The sequence below is a fragment of the Borostomias antarcticus genome (genome assembly GCF_949987555.1).
Source record: "Borostomias antarcticus genome assembly, chromosome: 2".
Classification (NCBI taxonomy): domain Eukaryota; kingdom Metazoa; phylum Chordata; class Actinopteri; order Stomiiformes; family Stomiidae; genus Borostomias; species Borostomias antarcticus.
Genome location: NC_140235.1, coordinates 15,224,273 through 15,245,101, shown reverse-complemented (window position 1 = coordinate 15,245,101; position 20,829 = coordinate 15,224,273). Strand labels below are relative to the sequence as shown.

At 43.7% G+C, this 20,829-nt stretch overlaps 1 protein-coding gene across 1 annotated transcript; it reads right to left on the bottom strand.

Annotated features, from left to right (window-relative positions):
* Positions 1-10,743: 10,743 nt before the first annotated feature.
* Positions 10,744-20,066, bottom strand: myd88 (MYD88 innate immune signal transduction adaptor). The gene is made up of 5 exons (XM_084449575.1): positions 19,601-20,066; positions 19,035-19,157; positions 16,959-17,139; positions 14,138-14,229; positions 10,744-12,513 (listed from the first exon to the last, which is right to left on the bottom strand). Exons 1-5 carry the CDS (start codon positions 19,911-19,913, stop codon positions 12,359-12,361), a joined length of 864 nt encoding a protein of 287 aa, XP_084305701.1. The 5' UTR covers positions 19,914-20,066; the 3' UTR covers positions 10,744-12,358.
* Positions 20,067-20,829: the final 763 nt, after the last annotated feature.

The window sequence follows — 20,829 nt, the reverse complement described above, 5'->3', positions numbered from 1 at the left end:
AGCTAAATAATGCCAGACAAGATTACAGACTGTAATCAATGTATGAACAATGTCACATTGATCATGCTCAACATTATGTTAAAATTGAAATACATCTGAGACCTCCGAACGTAACGTTAGCATTAACTAACGTTAACCCTAAGCCGTTAGCATTAGCTACCGTTAGCATAGCTCCCTAGCCTATCAATATAGTTGATGTTAATATAAAGAAATGTAACATTAATGTTAGCTAAGTTATTCAACATTGACCCACTTACCCTCTAGATCTTTTCCAACGATGTCCTACAGTAACCACATGTCATGATCATTTGCATCATAGACATACGTTCATTTCTATGATTAGCATGATCATAGCAGCTTCATTGCTAAAAGCATAGCAAATGTTAGCCGACGTCATTGCATGACATCCTTAAAACTATCCAATCAGAGGCACAGTAGGGCGGGTCTTCCTATGGTGACGTGCTTTCCCGAGTTCGCAGGACTCTTGAATGCGCGACCAGCGTCCCCGAGGCTCGTGCACAGCACATGTTTCAAATGGCTCGATACAGGTATTGGTGGCTTCAAAAACAAACAAAACCCCATTGAATTAAAAGTTTATATTGATTAGATTGGTCTCTGATGCTGAATGATACCGAGAAAAATGTTGTTTTCCTTTTCTAGCCCTATCTATCATAATCCACAAACCATGGGAAATAAGGGTCTTGGGCCGCATGCCGTCACATGACTTGCAATACCGGGCTTTGGCCACTACGTCAAATGGCTTCATGCGCCGGTGAGCAACTTTCATTGAAATGAATAGGCAGCCATTTTCAATGCCGTCTCCAGTTATATTATACCTCCATGAGATTTACAGGTATTTATATGACTTGGTCTGCACGTCTTTTTCGCACGGTGCAAATATGGTGCGGCCGCGTGCAAAAAACATGGGCAGGAACTTCCGTAATAAACTCACTTGGCTGACACTAGATTTACAGGTATTTATATGACTTGGTCTGCACGTCTTTTTCGCACGGTGCAAATATGGTCACTTACTGACCACTGGCTATATTTAGCATTTGCAGTACCACTGGCTATATTTAGCATTTGCAGTACCACTGGCTATATTTAGCATTTACCAGTACAAAAACGAATTAATGCTATATGGGGATATAGCAGCAAGCATTATGATACAAACCAATATAAGACTGAACACCATTAACAGTTTAGAACATTTTATTACACAAAGTACATTACAAATTAAAAGTATACATATTAACAAGGATGAGGTTTACGGTCTGTCACATTACGCATAGCCACAAAAGCAAAAAAAAGCATGTACAAGCTCTGGCTAGCAACCCATTATCTGACAATTGCAAAAGTTCTAAAAACAAAAATGAAACAGTGCGCATTCTGTGGCAGGCAGACCGGGAACAGACCGTTGTATCCCACAAAAAAAAGGTTAAAATTTACAAAAACTATTTACAAAAAAGGCATCCATCCTGGCAGGCTGGAAAGGCAGGTTTAGGGAGACGGGCTGGGGGTCACCAACATCTGAATCGAGGGTCTGGGCAGAAGAGGTCATCCTCATCTGAATACTCCACTGTGGTCAGGGCTGGAGCTGCGGTCAGGGGCTGGGCTGGGGAGGTCAGCTGGGCTGGAGCAGATGCCTAAGGACATAATGAAATGGCTGTAAAAGCAAGTCGCATACGTTCATTGGAAGCGTGCCATGTCACTGGATACGAGAAAATTAACTGCCTGACATCACATACCTTTTTGCATCGAGAAGGGGCATGTTTCAGCATCTCCTGCAGCTGGGCAGACACCTCCGTCACAGTGGTGCTTGGCTTACAGGCCATAACTGCACCTTTTAACCAAAAAGGGAATGGTTTCAATGCCATGGCATGAAGCAAAGACAACGTATTATTTTGCGAAAATATGAACAATCCCTTACGTAATATGACATTGTAGAGGGTCATATTCTTCAGAGGCTTCTTCCCCCTCTTCCCATGGACGCTGTAGACACACCACACTCTGTGTATGGCAATGGCTGACAGCACCCGCCGGACCACACCACAAAAATAAGGAACAAAGTTCTGCCCTGAAGTTACTCACCATCTTCCTTTGATGATCCTTGTCCTTCAGCTGCTCCTCCAAGAACAGCAGCTCCTCCTCCGTTTTAGCAGGGTGCAGGTCATCCAGTACTGCTCCCCGATAGCTGTCTGCAGACTCGCCGGACAGTCTCTGCTCCAGCCTCATCATTGTCTGTGCCATCTCCCTCAGACTCTGCATGACGCTGGAGAACTGCTGACACATCATCCTCTGGAAGTCTGGATATTAAACACAGATGTGGCTATAAGTAATTGTACGGTCCCATAATGGATATTCAGCTCAAAGTATATCCCTACATGCAGCATGAAGTAGTTCACAAAATTCAGCATACCAGCATCTGCAGAGCTTGATGGCAACACTACTGGAGCTGTTGGTCTCACAGGCGATGGCATCAGAGAACTACCTGAAAACCAGAGGATAAAGGGATGAGCAGGAAACTATGGTGCTGGCGGCGTAGTGATTCTGGCATAAGGGGAAGAATCAACTCGACATGAGACATGTCAGACCCTGACCTGGTCTGGCCGGGGTGCTAATCGCTGATGCATGCTACTCGTGCCTGGACGTCTGAAGGACTGAAGGGCCTGGGCTCAAAGCGCCTTGGCTCAAAGGACCCGGGCGATGAACATCTACTGCCGAGTAGTGAGATGTGAGATGAGCGAATTAGTGAACTGAGTACATGAGTCTTCAGAAAGTCCTGAGTTAACTGTAAGTGTGCAAATATGCATAGACATTTCACCAACACAAACATGCATGGATACCTGCATTGATAACTGGCAGAGCAGGCCTTCCGGCTCTGGCACCTGGCATAGCTGGTCTGGTCTGAGTTCTGCCGACCGGCTGCCTGGGCACTGGAACATATAGTAGAGGTAAATTAGCTCAGATTAGTCAACTCAAGTAGTACTCTTTTGGGACTGTTGAATGCACTTTATTATATTACCTTCGTCACTGGAGTCATAGCGTGTGTTGCGCTGTCTCTTCCTTGTGTCTTGGGAGTTAATCCATTGATGACTGCTGCTCAAACACCTTCGCCAAGGCACTGGCTACTTCATAATGCTCTGTGTGTTCCTCAGCAGAGACAGAGGTTGTCATGGCTCCTCTTGATGTGCTTGTGGAGGTAGATCTGGGAGGTATAGGAGAATGGGCACTCAGAGCAGGAGAACACCCAAGTCTTGCACAACTCTAACATCACAGCTAGGAGAGCGAATGAGAGAGACCATTAAAAAGGATTATCTCACCTGTAGTACAAGTTCAAATATAGAGTGATTATACGTCATTGTAAATGAGAGCTTACTCTCAATTGATTCACGAGGTTAAATAAAGATTGAATGAATATGTAGCTAGTGGGGGGTTACAACCACACAACTGTGGAGAGAGAATGAGACACTTGGTTCCCTCCTCTACTGGTGTTCATGGCCATGGCCACACACCTGGAATACTCCAACCCTGATTTAAAGGCATAAAAGTGGGGAACACATTCTTGAGACGGTTCCTAAAACTGGAGGGGAAAAAAACAGGAAAATGATCTTCCCTCTCCTCTTCACTCACTTCTGCATGGGGCTGAGCTCTACCCTGTCAGCAGTGGCAATACATGGGATAGCGGCTCAGCACACAGGAGAACTGCACAGAGAGGAAGGAGGAGAGAGAAAACCAACAACAAAAAAGGCAAGAAGGGTTAATAACTGAGCGAATCTTGCAAGTTTGCACTACAGGGAAGCAATTGCTCAATTTCCCTGATATTGTGGCGTCACTGGCGTCAGTGATGCGTCTTATGAATCTCACATGTCTACCGCTAACATTAACTCAATATCAATATCCCCATTTGTTTATCCCGTCTATGGAAACGTATGTGCATTTGTACTTACGTGTCCCTGCCTTTATTGATGATCAGGTGTTTCTCCACCTAAGGGCTGGCCAGACAGAACCATCAGAGACCATTGGGCTGAGCTGAGGAGAGAGCGACATGTTAGAGTGTATGTGTGCATATGTATATGGTGCTCTTCTGTTAATACTCATGAGGGCATTCAACTGAACAAGACTCACAGAGCCTGTGGTGCTGTCCCAGGACTGCCCCTGGCCACGCCTGTCCCCGTCTTAGCGCCTCTTCCTGTCCCGCTCACCTGCTTCTTGCTCAGTTCAAACAAGAACTGGGAAGTTGGCAACTGAGAGCATGGGAGGGGAGAGAGGGAGAGAGAGTGAGTGGGTGGGTGACCCTCTCGTAGGCTGACATGCACACTCCACAGGACCACGTGATTTCTGACACGTTTAGAGGAACAGGGCAACATGTCTACCACCCTTCACACTCAGTAATTAAATAGATTTGGCAAGACACTATATTAGTAGTCCACATCATGAGTACCTATTATGCAAAATTTGGATTTGTATGTGAGTGAAAACGTAGTACACAATTCTTTACCCGTTTGACAGAATGAGCAACCATTTCAACAGTTAAGAGTAACATGAAATCCACCAAGATGGCTGCTGTAACCAAATGAGCCAAGATGGCTGCTATAACAAATCCTGCTAGCTAGCCTAGCTCCGTTGTTGGGGCTTCTAGTATTCTGTTAACGTTAACTTCGGAAAAATGAATGCCTAAAAACAAACACATACTAACGGTGTCGTGGGTTAATGCGAAATCAATGAGTAAGCTAATTATCGCATTTTATTCCAAGCGATGAAACAGTACGAACGTGCAGGAGCTCGCGCGAGCCTGCTAGACTTGAGAAGACTCCACCATTGCCCGTAATTAGGAAACAATGGCCCACGACAACACTTCATAAAAGTTATAGTGTACACAACTGAAATATTCTCAAGTTGCCAAGCCAACATTATAATTTAAGCTACAATTACACAAAAGCTTAAGTTATAACAATAATTGCGAGAGTAATTTTACGTAGGCTACTTAGCTAGCCATGATGTACAGAAAAAGGCTAATCACGTTAGCTGGCTAGCTAGTTAGCTAACATTGGAAAGAGAGCATCTGCATATAGATAATCATTACAAAAGGGTAGCTTGCACATAACGTTGGTGTTTTATCAGGGACGATACCAAAATACATAGTATGTATGTATACATACTAATGTATACATTGAAATTGATATACTTACAGGATCTGTGTTGTCGCGGGGACAAAGACAGCGTGTTGGCCTTTCTCAATCGTTTCTGTTTCAAACGGAGCGGAAGTTTCACCCGTCCTCGTTCTTCTTCTTCTTCGCTGGGTTTAGTGGCGGATCGCAAACAACTTTAATGTGCATACAGCCACCTACTGGCACAGAGTGTGTAACTTGTTTGTCTAGTTCTTCAATTGTGTCACCTAAGAAAGTAGCCCAATGCCTTGCATTCTACGTTCACTGCTCAGCGTTCATTGCTCACATTTAGGTTGCAAAATTAGGAGTTTATTCATAGGCATATTTTTTATCATCATTTTTATTAGGCCTAGACTGCAAATCTTTAGTGTTAATATTAACTGTAAATGAGAAATTACACACAAAACAGACATGCAGGATTTCTCCTCATTATTACAATTCTGTAACTGTATGACTTCAAAATTTATTTTAAAACCTAAGTAATTTACAAATGTTCTGACCCACTGTGACACATTTCCAATAAAGTCAGATTGGGACTGTGATGTAACCACATTGTCACGTTATTTAATTACATCGTAGTTACGGATTTAAGCAGCAGTGGCGGCTACGTTCCCTTACAGTGTCCTTGAGGACGGCTATTTTGGTTATTTTGCGACTGAAAAGGCAAGTGTCAGCTAGGTGTCAGCTAGGTCCGCTGCTGGTACCGTCGCAAAGTTACCACAATTACACCAATGTGTCCCGTCAGTTTTACGTACTGTGTTAGTAGGGTTGTCTCTCTTTAACGCACCCTCTCGGTGTATGGAACATTTTATGTAATAAAAAACACATACAAGAAAACTACAGTGGCCTAAATGAGGGCACTGCAATACTGTGCGCTGCACTTAAGAACTCTCCTGCGCTCTAACCCCCCCCCCACCCACACACACACAAACACAAGCAGAGCAATGGCACGCACGGAGAGAAGGAGAGCAATAGGCCTACTGTCAGAGGCACATTGACACAAACCTAAATTAAAATAAAATTAATATGACACAACCAATATCAGAGCAAATGACAGGGCAGTCGACACCACTATAGGCCACATCACGCTTGATTGCCGCTTGGCTCTGCTTTAATGCACCCTCTCGGTGTATGGAACATTAAGGCTTAACCGCGAAACGTTTGTTTTCATCAATCTGTCTTCATGAATCGCTAGTTGTGCTTACATAGAGCATAACTGTTGTGGTTTTCACATGCCATGATCTTTAGAAATGTCTTTCGAAACGAAATAGCTTCCTCACTTGCTCCGGCACTAATGCGCACAGCGCGCAATCGTTGCTCCAGCACGCTGTGCGCATGCGTGCTGGAGCAAGTGAGGAAGCTATTTCGTGTCTAACGACGTTTCTAAAGATCATATTACAGAGGCATGGGAAATACCACAACAGGCCTATGCTCTCTATGTAAGCACAACTAGCGATTCATGAAGACAGATTGATGAAAACAACCGTTTCGCGGCGGAAAATAGATTTTTAGAAGCTGCATTCTCGTTGCCCCGATCACCGCCATTACATGGATATACTGGCTCGCGCTGGATTTTACATTTCTTCTACAGGCCTCCGAACTACACCAAAGTGATCTCGGTGAGTCAAACGTCTTATAATATGTCCTAAATAAGGTCCAGGTTGTCAAAAACGAGCATTGTCCTTTAAGGCTTGTCTCTCTTTAATGCACCCTCTCGGTGTATGGAACATTAAGGCTTGTCTCTCTTTAACGCACCCTCTCGGTGTATGGAACATTAAGGCTTGTCTCTCTTTAACGCACCCTCTCGGTGTATGGAACATTAAGGCTTGTCTCTCTTTAACGCACCCTCTCGGTGTATGGAACATTTAGGCTTGTCTCTCTTTAACGCACCCTCTCGGTGTATGGAACATTAAGGCTTGTCTCTCTTTAACGCACCCTCTCGGTGTATGGAACATTAAGGCTTGTCTCTCTTTAACGCACCCTCTCGGTGTATGGAACATTTAGGCTTGTCTCTCTTTAACGCACCCTCTCGGTGGATGGAACATTAAGTCTTGGCTCTCTTTAACGCACCCTCTCGGTGTATGGAACATTAAGGCTTGGCTCTGCTTTAACGCACCCTCTCGGTGTATGGAACATTAAGGCTTGTCTCTCTTTAACGCACGCTCTCCGTGTATGGAACATTAAGGCTTGTCTCTCTTTAACACACCCTCTCGGTGTATGGAACATTAAGGCGGCTGTTGGAACACATTGGAGCTGTAGCCTCCTGGCTGCTGACTAGAACCAGTGGTGGGCAGAGGGGTCGAAGGGGATGATTTTGCTGATCTCTCTTTCTTACTGTCTCTCCTTCTCTCCCCCTCACCACCCCCAAGGTTATTATAGTTAACAAAAACTAACTAAAAACATCTCTCCTAGGTCAAAATGCTGAGAAGCTTTGTTTCCTATTTTATAATCTGCCACTGCTTGAGTGGCAGTACTAGAGACTGGAGAGGCTAACCCTGGCACCAGTGGTACAGGTCCTGGTCCATGTTAGATTGCTAAAATAGTTCAATGCATGTTCATTTGTGCATTTTTTGTTTTTGTTCATTCAAACAGAAATGTTCTTGTCATATATTGACACTGAATATTGTGATATTTAGAATTCTTTATTAAAAATAAAGTTTTTCAGCTTGATTTGAAAATGTTTTTATATATCGGTTCAAAATATCGGTATCGGTCAGCTAAGACTCTCCTAAATCAATATCGGTATCGGACCCAAAAATCTGATATCGGTCGGGCTCTAATCAGGACCACATCATCTGCAAATAGCAGTGACGCGATCCCCAGCTCACCGAACTGCAAACCCACCTCCGCACGACTACGCCTCGATATCCTGTCCATGAAAATCACAAACAGGATTGGTGACAAAGTGCAGCCATGACGGAGGCCAAACCCCAACGGAAAGAAAGACTATAATTATTATTCTTATTTCAAGCCTAGGATTTCTGTATAATTGATGTGAACGCAATCACCTTGGATTTCTCATAAATTCAGCCCTTGCGAACATGGGCGCGCTCCAATCTGGCCTACCTACGACTGCATTTCCGGTTCTTAAATCCTGTTCTTATAGGGAGGGAAAGTGAAAACAGACGCCCCTAGCGGATTTGTTCCTATCAGAGAGGAGTTTCAATGTAAACTCCCATAGACTGGATTTTCTAATTACTACGATGCCATTTTGGTGAAGTTATCAAAACAAAAACTTGTGAGTGTCTTTACAGTAATAACCTACTAACCGTGAGAATTTCAAACAGTATTTCGCCTTCTTTCAAATTTTCAAAATTGCTCCATTCCTCCAGTCAAAGTCAATGGAATTCAATAATTCGGATTGTGATTGAAAATCAACTATGAGCGCCAGAATCAATAAAGTTTGTCTCCAAGTATTTGCCGTTTAAAGCATTCTACAAATTTTTCGGTGTCGACCAATATATATTTTTTCAAAGGACGTGTCTATGAGAAATCCCACGTGCCGCGTTCCAGATTTTGAGCCTGTGACTTCAAGTCACGACTCACGACTTCATAGCGTTCCAAGCAAACTGTCTGAGTGCGTGGAATTCTGGATAAATGTAAACAAGCCAATATGGCAAAAGCTTGAGATTTGGCACAGTGTCAGAGTCGTCAAGCTAAGCATTGTATGCCTAATTTCGCTATGCTAAGAAAGTGTACGTTACATAATTTTATTTATTGACATCATCGACTTTTCGTCGTTTGCATGGTCAAGTTTAGGTTTACCTTAATGTTACCTAGCTAGCGCTAGCTATCTCTTGTCAACATATTTGGGCATCATTACATACACATAGCAGATTGTAGTGCATACTCGTTTGTATTATTTTAATTACAATGTACAAATTTACTTTACGTTGCCCTAAAGATATCTTTGTCGCCGTACCCATGTGGGCTGCCATCTTGTTGAGAGGGCTGTGTGATGTCAGAGAGCACAATTGGGAGTACATCAATCTGGTACGAGTTCACGTGTGGGAAGTTACGCGTTTGACTGCCATTCCAGTGCATTTTTACGTGTAGAAGGTTGGAAAAACACAGGTTACGGGTTGCCTGGAATGCACCATTAGATAAGAACAAATCCCAGCTTCATTCAGGAATGCCAGAATTGCCCCGGGAAGTGGAGTGGAGTGGAGTTAGGAAGAAATTTCTTCTTAACTTTTTCTTAACTGCTTTCAGGAATGAGGTCCATTGTCTGTAGATTCGGTAATGTAGACCTAGTGGAAAAGGTTTGCCGCTTTTAGTAGGAAAGGAAGGAAGACACCCTTTGTCCGGACTGCCCAAGGCACTGTTAACGTTGTGCTCGCGCATTCTACATAATATGATAATACTGTGGTACTTTTTTGTAAGGTTAAGATAGTCTAGTATTTAACTACAGTATAACCTAACTGTTCACCATGAATATGAGTTGCTACAATGTTTTTCTCATTAGACATATTAAAGGAGTAGTAAAGGGTAAATGCATGTTAAGCCCTGTTTTAAGGTTACTTATGATCATATACAATGGTTCAGATTAAAACGTTGACAAAACTAGCACTTTTGAGAAAGTCTGATAATTGCTCTACCACCGTTTTGGTCATACAATGGATGTGGGTGGGCACCTTAGAAAATCATTCAAAAAACATGTTCAACTCTCAATTTAAACTGCTCCACTGAGTCCAGTGGTGGCGTGCTTTACACCACTGCATCCGACGCTTTGCATTGCACTTGGTGATGTATGGCTTGGATCAGGGCTGGACTGGGACAAAAAATCGGCCCTGGCATTTTTGGCCCAGACCGGCCCACAGGGCTGGACTGGGTGAATATTTCCTGCCGGGAAATGTAGCCCCAGTCAGGCCACTAGCCGAGCCGACGCGGTGAGATGGAACACCTTCAGTTTCGTTTTGTTGACGGGGGGGGGGGGGGGGGGGGGCTGCGCGATTTGTTGACGGGGGGGGGGGGGGGGGGGTAGGTGCTGCGCGATTTGTTGACGGGGGGGGGGGAGGGGGGTGCTGCGCGATTTGTTGACGGGGACGGGGGGGGGGGGGGGGGGGGGTGGGTGCTGCGCGATTTCTTGACACCTGAAACTAACAGAGGGAGGGGTGGGGCCTACATATGATTGGGCCAGCCCAGTGTCACTATAGAGGATGGACCAATGGGCCGCTGTCCCTGCTCTATGGGCCGTTCGTTAGCTCTTTTTTTTTTGTTTTAGATCGGCCCACAAGTAGGTCCGGCCCACCGGGCATTTGCCCGGTACGCCACATGGCCAGTCCGGCCCTGGCTTGGATGCAGCTGCTCGGCCATGGAAACCCATTCCATGAAGCTCTCTATGCACTGTTCTTGAGCTAATATGAAGGCCATATGAAGTTTAGAGGTCTGTAGCGATTGACTCTGCAGAAAGTTGGCAACCTCTGCGCACTATGCGCCTCAGCATCCGCTGACCCTGCTCTGTCATTTTACACAGCCTACCACTTCGTGGCTGAGTTGCTGTCGTTCCCAATCGCTTCCACTTTGTTATAATACCACTGACAGTTCACTGTGGAATATTTAGTAACGAGGAAATTTCACGATTGGACTTGTTGCACAGGTGGCATCCTATCACAGTACCACACTGAAATTCACTGAGCTCCTCAGAGCGACCCATTCTTTCACAAATGTTTGTAGAAGCAGTCTGCATGCCTAAGTGCTGGATTTTATACACCTGTGGCCATGGAAGTGATTGGAAAACCTGAATTCAATTATTTGGATGGTTGAGTGAATACTTTTGGCAATAAAGTGTATATGTAAATGTAATTGCATGTACATTATGACATGCACATGTCATTTGAATACACCATAGTTGTACACTAGTCAAAGACATACAGTATGAAAGCAGATTTTTAAAAATCAGATGAGACAATAATTTCCATTGCAGAACACATTTCAAAGACCGTTACACTTCTGCTTATCTCAAACCCCCGTCTTGTTGGAAATTAAAGTCGTTTGAGAAGGGGAAGTGGAACGAGAGGATACGTGCCTCACAGATACAGTAGCCTACTTCCTGCTATGAACGTAGAGAAAATAATTCATTCAACCATAGAGAAATTGTTCAACAAACAACTTTGTCGCTGTAAATCACAGGCACTAAAATAAAAAAAGCACCCATATGACATACTGTATAGACTGAGGAACTGTGAACTTTCATACCGTAACTCACTTGATATACACATAAGGTTCTATCTCTGTTGAGTGTAGTTCAGAGATACTTACTGTAACATCAAAGTAACATCAGTCCTTTACACCCAATGAAACTCTAGGAATCTTGTAATCCATAGATCCTAAGTGTTCTACTGGAGAGGATAATGTAGATGATTTTTTTTTATAAAACTGGCAACCCCAGTCATTAGTCAGCCATTGTCATACATTTTGAATCTCTCCATTGCATCTCGTATAGTTCTGCAGGTTTGGAAATCTGCTCGGGTGGTCCCTTTGCACAAAGGGGGTGATAGGGATAAGCTGGACAATTATTGTCATATCTCAAGGTTACCATGCCTAACCAAAGTTCTGGAGACCTTGGTAAATAACGAATTAAAATCTCTGCGTTCAATCATTTCGTTTTAAGTCCTCGCCAATCTGGATTTAGAGCTTATCATTAGTACTATTTCAGCTGTCACTCTTGTCACTAATGACATCTCGGCATTAGACAACAGGAAACACTGTGCTGCCCTCTTTGTAGATTTCTCAAAAGCATTTGATACAGTCAATCACCAGCTGCTTTTAAACAGATTATCTAGTATTGGTTTGGAAAATGAAATTAAAATGTTGATGTTCAATATCTCTGAACTACACTTAACGGAGATAGAACCTTATAATTGGCCAAAATGCTGCACTTTTGGCTTCACAATGTTGTGATAATATGCATTCAGATTCTTCCTGAGGAAAAAGAGTAACTTAGGATACGATGCGTTTACACTTTTGTGTCAAAGGCCGCATTTACACTGCCTGGTTGAAGTGACACAATTCCGATTTTTTACTCACATGTGGCACATATCAGATGTATTATGCACGTGTAAGTAGGAAAAAAGCACATGGAATCGGATATGCTCAGATCCGTTTCAGGCCTCAGTCATTATGTGGAAATCATCTTCAGTCAGTCAGGGCAGGTAGAGGGCCTTGGCCAGCAGAACCAGGTCCAGTCAGGGCTGGGAGAGGGCCTTGGCCAGCCGGACCCAGAACCAGGCCTGTGTGCAGGGTCGGGTGTAGTCACACACAGTCAGGAAACGCAGGATGCTGGGAAACGGCTTCTTCATGGATTTGTAGATCACAGGGATGAGCCGCTTGTTCCGAACACCTGGAAGTACATTTAAAAGGAGAGTATAACATTAAATCAACACAGGAAATATTAGCTAACCTTTAGGAAATGTGAGGACTTTAAATGAGGGAAGCCTTAATGTATGCAGTTGTGAAATCGTTTATCACAACACATTAAGTAGTGATAAACTTCAGCCACTTTCATACCTGAATTTGTTCCAATTCACGGAACAATACAGTATGTTACAATGTTGCACTTTGATATAAGCTCAATATACACGACAATATGGACAGAGAAAACGATCTCCGGGTCTGCTCTGGTTCTGGATACACCCTCAACACTAAGCTCTTGTAAACAGTTTTGTGATTGGTCCAAATTTTGCAGGAAGTTTGGATTTCTGGAAATCCTTTCCCTCGCTGACACCGGTGATCGACCCATAATCGAAAATGGAGCATCAGCAGTGTGCGTATATTCTCTGGTTCATATGTTCGGTACAGTATATGGACAACATATCCATTTTGAGCAGGCATCACGACTACGGCTAGAGAACAATGTGCTATTGTATTTCATATGATCAGGAGAAGACGCACTGCTCAAAAGAACATTGAAAGCCAATTTTCCTTCATGCGCTTCCTAAACTGTAGACTTTGTAGACAGTGCAGGGTAAAACAATGAGTTGTATCGGTTTGTGGGTAGTCTCTCTCCAGAATCAAATATTATGTTGAATCACTGCACTCCGCATACTACATAATAGAGTATGTGCCACTTCGCCGGCCAAGCTGGTATTCTGAGGGCGTATCGACGGGTCAGAATTGAAAGAGTGAGCAGAAATGAGAGACGGTAGGCCTACTGTTACTGTTACTGAGACCACCTAGAGCGAGTGATTTGTTCTGGAACCGCGAGTGATTGCTGTGTTCACATATGCCCAAATTACCCGATCTACGGGGGAAATGCTCCCTGTATCGGAGCAAGCTAGGTCTGAATGCACCCTTGGGGCCAAATCCACAAAAGGATTGCATGGCTGGGCCAGTCTCATTTTAATGTATGCAAATTAGGTAATAATTTGCCCCAAATAAGCCTTGCGTCTGATCCACAAAGACCATGGGCTAACTGCCACAAACAGTTAGAGAGATAAAAATACCACTTTTGAAAAGCTGATATTAACTGCAGCAGTCAGCGCGCACTCTCTCCTTCTGTCTCTCTGCAGAACTTGTGAGGTTTGAATGATATTGGATGATATTAAGGGCGAAACATACATAGAAGGGGATTTAAAAATAAGTTCAGCAAGCTGTGATGCACAGCAACAACCAGAACTGATATTTTCTGCAAAAAAGTCTGTCATTTTCATTATGAACCAATCTGTGTCCTGACATATGGAGAACTGCACTCTTTGATATGGATTCCCAAATACGATTTTTCGTGCATATCATTAGAGCAAAATAATTTGTGGATATCGTCCTAAACTGGAGCAGATTGCCGTTGCAAATGCTGTGCAATATATTGAGCTATTAGCAGGAGCAATCCATTCTTTGTGAATTTGGGCCTTAAAGTACAGTTAGAAGACCTGGAAAAAATATGCATTTCAGCTGTCCAACCTTTAATGAATGTGTTATGCATGTGCGTGTGTGTGTGTGTGTGTGTGTGTATTCGTGGAAGTGCTTACCAGGACAGAGGCTGAGGGCAAATTTAGTCTGGAAGTCACAGGCGTCGCTGTCCAAGTATTCGTCTGAGATCACCACCACCATCCTCTTACACCTGCACCCCCCATGGGAACACATCACATTCAGCTGACCCCGATAGACCAACCTCCCCACGGGAACACATCACATTCAGCTGACCCCTATAGACCAACCTCCCCACGGGAAAACATCACATTCAGCTGACCCCTACAGACTACACTCCCCACAGGAACACACATTACATTCAGCTGACCCTGTTGTGATTTAGTTTGATTTTAGCTCCCCCGCATTTAATCATCTTATTATATCTCATAATATTGTAATCATAATTATCATATAGTATAAATTGTTTTAGACAGCCACAACATTAAATGTTGTAACAGATATCTGCTCAAGAGTAGTACCAGATGGGACCACAAGATGTAGCAATAATAAACTGCTCAATAGTAATACCAGATGTGACCACTAGATGTAGCCATAGGGAACTGATCTGTCAAAAGTTGAGTTATCTCCTGCTGAGGCTAGCAGTTTAAGGCTGCTGGAATAGTCTACGCTCTCCCTGACCACTTAGACACCCTGATTTCTAGGGCTGTCTTCAACTCAGGATTTTGTGATTCGACTCAGACTTGGTGTGCAAAGCGAGCGTCGAATCGACTATGTGTTTTTTCTCTTTCTCCTGGCTATCAGAAAATCACTTGACATCAAGTTTCCGTGATTATTTTGGTTAGGCCTATATTGGTAGCCTACAGAAACAATCAATTGTTGCCAAGGCACATTTCTGAGTAGGTTAGGCTATTTGAAATCAACGAGAATGACAGTTACATAATTACAGCATTTTAAATAGCTAGAATAGCCTGGCTATCGGTTTGTGGAATAAGATGGAGGGATGCTTCATTTTGTTCAATCTTTTTCTGAACGAACTTTCGTCCATTTAGGTTATGCTTGAATAGCCTTTATTGGGCTATTTTACCTTGATTGGTGTTTATTATTTTCCGTTGAACAGAAAAGTAGAATAAAGATTCAAAATAAATTATTAGCCTGGCTCATATTTCCGCTCCGCTAAAATCATCTCCGCTGCCTCCGAATGTGTTTGCTTGTGTGTGTGTGTCTGCAAGCTGATGGCTTGTTTCAAGTGCAGCCCATCCCTCTTTCTTGCATTGTCCATGGTTTGGACCACTAATAATCGAGATAATTAATAGACAGGTTATCAATATCTTAAACATTTTGTCTTCATATCCATTTTGTGACATGTCGGGAGATTCGTTCCCCCCATATGTCTAGGCTGAGGAGACCGTCGGAGTCGGGAGAGCTGTGAAACTTTCAACTCAAAATTGCAGGCTGCACAATAAAAGACACCTGTTTTCTTGTTAAACATGAATCATCTAGCATTGTATATCTACTTCGGATGCCCCCATGTTTTTATACAGTTTCACATATCCTACATTAGGGTTGGGCAATTTGACGATAGTCTTCCCAACTGCGCATTTGAATGCTTGCGCGAATCGGCTCATTCGTTGGGCAGCAGTCAACAAGGAAATGTTTTGGCTGTCACTAAAGCATTTTCACAGACGTTAGAGCTCAAGCTGTCTATGGGAGACCCTATTTTTACCATTGGATATACAAGAAGATTGATTTAGGAAAGCAGTGTGATATTCCATTTGGGAAATGCACGTGATTGCTGGCGCATAGTAGGCTAGGCTAGGCTAGACGCTTAGCGGAGGGGAGAGGGGCTCCCTGCCTTCTTCCCTCTGCTATATCAGTCTTAACTCTTCTTTTACAGCCCAACAAATAGCTACGGTAATAGCCTAGGTCTAAAACGAATGATTGGCCTGTCCTTGATCTTAGTCCACCTCCTAGTCCTTGACAGTGGAGCAGAAAACGACTGCTCGACTTAAAGAATCTCTGTCGACTTAAGGGTCTCCGACTGATGATTCGACGCGTCGACTTTCAGGGGGCAGCCCTACTGATTTCCTCCTGTTAATTCCCCAATTTTCTCCTTTTCCCCCCCTGATCTGTCAAAAGATTGAATTTATTGATGCTGACACTGCAGTCTTGACTACACACATTCTACGCTTGCCCATGTACCGGTATTGTTCCCAATTTCCTCCTTTCTCCCTATTCCCCCCCCTTGCCGGATATAATGGCGTATCAAAGGGACATATTTGAGCATAAGTTGGTGCTGAGTCGGCATATTAGACACCATTGGATTTGTGCCAAATAGGGGTGAGGTTTGGAAAGTAGGTTGTGGTCAAGAAAGAGGCGGGGATTGCGGTAGACTATATAAGGCATTACACAAAGACAAGGGTGTGTCTTTGACTTTAATGCTGTTTTGTCTCTGAAAAAGCAATAAAGTCATTGCATTGGACTTCTGCGTGCCTCAACTTGCTTTATTTTGGACAGAATTATTTTGGACTTAGAATTATTTTGAAAATTGACCAAGGATATAGCAAATTATTTTATTCAACAACCCCTATAGAACAACCTCCCCACGGGAACACATCACATTCAGCTGACCCCTACAGACTACACTCCCCACAGGAACACACATTACATTCAGCTGACCCGTATAGACTTCCCCTAGCAAGGCCTTATTTCCCACACAGGGGCACTGCTAGAAATGTTGGGCCCTGTGAAGGAATAGAATATTGGGGCCCCCAAACCTAGATCTTATCATAGTAATAATACTACTACTACTAATAATAATAATAATAATGTGATTTATTAGGGCCGCTGTCAGTGCAGGGCCCTTGGAATCCCCTTGATCGATCCCCCTTACGGTGCACCTGCTCCCACAACCGCCTGTACCTGGTCTCGATGAGCTCACTGGTTATGCTCCACACACAACTCCCGGGCAAGACGTCACGGTCGAACACGCACAGCTTCAGCCGGTGGTCTGTCTGTTCCAGCTGCTGGATCATCTCATAGACGAACTGGAAATCACTCTGGCAGTAGCAGATGAATGCGTCAAATAACTCGGGCGTGCCTCCTGCACCAGGGAACAAAACTCCTGTCAGGAAACTCAACAAGATGCAGGTGAAATATCGCAATAGCTGGTATATTCTGAAAAAGATGATCAGTATCATAATATGCCTCTCTTAGTTTATGCCTTTACAGGATGTTAACATACTGTAGCGAACGGGGGAGGAGGGATCAAACCAACAACCTCCCGTTTCGAAACCTGGCTCGCTAATAACCAGCTATTAACAAGCCTCTTGGAGGGTCATTACACTATCCCCTCCTCCATCCGGGAGAGCGTGCCCTCACGCTTCACTATAGCAAGTCTCTCACGTCGTGTCAAAGGCGCGCCAAGGCGATCGTGTGAACCTATGATTCCAGCGGCTGTCTGTTCACGTGCCATGCTTTTGACATATGAATGATTTAAAAGAAAAACTGAAATGAGATTTGTTTGTGATCTGTTTTAAATCGATGGATCAAACAATTTACTAAACGAAAAGACCCGTTTTTAAAGGCTTGAAACTAAATAGCCTGTACAATGGGTGTCGTGGTGGCCGCACAGTCAAATGATTTTCTAAATCAAATTTTCCCTGAAAATACTGTATGTAATATAAAAACAACAGATGTCTATGTCCAAAGATTACTATTTCCAGTGTCTGTTGTGTTGGCAAAAATCTGCATATAGAACGCCTTGCAGCAATTAATAGCCATATGCCTATAATGCAATAAATAACCCATCAGAGGCTTCCACGGATATCGAATATCTAATATTATCTAATAATAGGCTACTTAAACAAATAAACAATTGACAAGCACACACATTTGCATCACAGTATCAACAATAGGCCTATGAAATAGTTAATAAGTCAAACTGAATAATAATTTGATTTTTTTTTTGCCTCTGGCAAGGGAAGTAGGCTATCTCCAGACAGACAAAAATAGTGTAATAACAGTGGGTGTGAATTGTATTGCAGATATAGCCACCAAAGGAAACTGCTGTTTTCGTTCTCATAACTTTTGTGATGTGTCTAAAAGGGCACAGATCAAAATAGACATGCTGTAGAAAGTAGACATTCTCTCGTTCGAATGGCCGGATTAACCCATCGCTATAAACTGGACCGCGCCCCCTGTGAGAGAATAGCCTGGCGCTGCGAGAGAATAGCCTGGCGCGGTGAGAGAACAGCCTGGCGTGGTGAGAGAATAGCCAGGCGCGGTGAGAGAATAGCCTGGCGCGGTGAGGGAATAGCCTGCCGCGGTGAGAGAGTAGCCTGGCGCGGTGAGAGAATAGCCTGGCGCGGTGAGAGAATAGCCTGGCGCGGTGAGAGAATAGCCTGGCGTGGTGAGAGAATAGCCTGGCGCGGTGAGAGAATAGCCTGGCGCGGTGAGAGAATAGCCTGGCGCGGTGAGAGAATAGCCTGGCGTGGTGAGAGAATAGCCTGGCGTGGTGAGAGAATAGCCTGCAGCGGTGAGAGAACAGCCTGGTGTGGTGAGAGAATAGCCTGGTGTGGTGAGAGAATAGCCTTGCGCGGTGAGAGAATAGCCTGCCGCGGTGAGAGAACAGCCTGGCGTGGCGAGAGAAGTGTCCCATGACCTCCAGCCACAGGAACAGTGGGTGAACTGATCATGACCTCTAGCCACAGGAACAGTGGGTGAACTGATCATGACCTCCAGCCACAGGAACAGTGGGTGAACTGATCATGATGTCGTCAGAGGAACAGGGTGAACTGATCATGATGTCCAGCCAGAGGAACAGTGGGTGAACTGATCATGATGTCCAGCCACAGGAACAGTGGGTGAACTGATCATGATGTCCAGCCAGAGGAACAGTGGGTGAACTGATCATGATGTGCAGCCAGAGGAACAGGGTGAACTGATCATGACCTCCAGCCACAGGAACAGGGTGAACTGGCGTGGTGTCAGACCCACCTTCAGGGTCGTCGTCGAGGGTGATGCCCGAGCGCCTGGCTCTCTGGGGAGCACAGCTGTCCACCTCAGGCACCTGGACCGGCGGCTCCTTCTGCCTCTCCAGGTACTTCCTGCAGTCCTCCTCTGCACACAAACGGCACAAAAGAAATATTAGCCTACATTAATCAGCAGACACAAAAGCGATGTACAATAATTTTGCATTTAACATAAGTCAGTGTGGGCTACTATAGGCCTACTCATCAGAACTCACATTTCCTTTCTAAACAAGGGACTAAGAGAATCTAGTGCTAAAGAAATCATTTAACTTTAGGCATAGGCTACACACAGATCAGGCGCAGGTTTATGATTTTAAAATGGTAGCCTACAGTAGGCGCTATCACATGCAGTAATTTCAGGCCTATACATAGGCTACATCAAGAGAATCATAGGGTAATTTCCTGAATTCCTAATACTGTATCATAGTCTGTAGGCTATGTAGTATAGACTATATATGTATAGCCTTTTTTATTTTTTAAACATAGCCTACTTTTATAAAGGTGACAAGTAATTGACATTATTTAACCTACCGATTAAAGGTCGAAGAACTTCAACAACATCTTCCCTCTCGGCTTCCTCAAGAATCGATAATAACTTCCCGACGTTGGCAGCTGGACAGCGCGCCTGCCAGTCCTCCAAAAGGCTCTTTGTCGGGTTCTGGTAAACTTCATAGTTTTTAATCTCTAAATAAGAGAACCCCATGATTTCTGCGACAGACATCCAGTCCGCGGCGACAGCATTTTTGGGATTTAAATACAAACCCAACTCCTTCCTGACTTTGACGTTCAGGGCGATCAATGGAATAGTCCACAGATCCACACCGGACTGGCACACGGCCGACATAATTGTTGGAAACGCAGGCTAGCCTATTCACTTATAACCCAACACAAGTTTAAGAATCATGGATCAAACTCCGATCAACCCGTGCTAATTCTTGTTCGATAATTTCTCCGATTAAGAAAACTTGTCGGTCTCAGTCAAAGACTGCGCAGCACCAGGCTGACGACCCGGAAATAAGCAGAGCTTCACCAAATCGGGTTACCCTGCAGGAGCGGTAGTACATACACACACACACACACACACACACACACACACACACACACACACACACACACACACACACACACACACACACACTTTTTATTGCAACAACATGCTTTTATGTTACCAATAATTGTTTTGAAAATCCTAAAAAATAAAATAAAAATTATATGCCTACCATACTTTTTTCAGCCTCAATTGAGATGTAGGCTATTAAGCAATTATTAAGAATTTAGACTGCATGATAAAATAATATTTCCGTTTCTTATGATTTTAAATGACTATATATATATATATATATATATATTTATATATATATATATATATATATATATATATGAAAAAAACATGAATAGCAGTATTTAACATTCCCTTCCCCTTTCTTGTAAACAACTTGACAGCGGCCATAGCCTGCTTCCTTATTCTGTGACCACTACCAGGGTACTGCGGTTTCAGCACCATTCATTCAATTCTGATCTGTGATGAAGCCTAACTTGTAATCTGCTGTTCCTATCACACATGGCAACCATGACAGAAAAGGACAAATAAAGGCTTCCCTTTAAAGGAAAATGCTCGTTTTTGACAACCTGGACCTTATTTACGACATATTATAAGAAGTTTGACTCACCGAGATCACTTTTGTGTTGTTCGGAGGCCTGTAGAAGAAATTTAAAATCCAGCGCGAGCCAGTATATCAATGTAATGGCGTCGGACGGGG

Coding starts and splice junctions, on each gene's coding strand:
- myd88 (XM_084449575.1), bottom strand. CDS start 19,913: ATGTCGGCCGTGTGCCAGTCCGGTGTGGATCTGTGGACTATTCCATTG. Junction 19,158..19,600: donor AGTTCTTCGACCTTTAATCG/GTAGGTTAAATA, acceptor GTTTGTGTGCAG/AGGAGGACTGCAGGAAGTAC. Junction 17,140..19,034: donor CCTCGACGACGACCCTGAAG/GTGGGTCTGACA, acceptor TCCCTGGTGCAG/GAGGCACGCCCGAGTTATTT.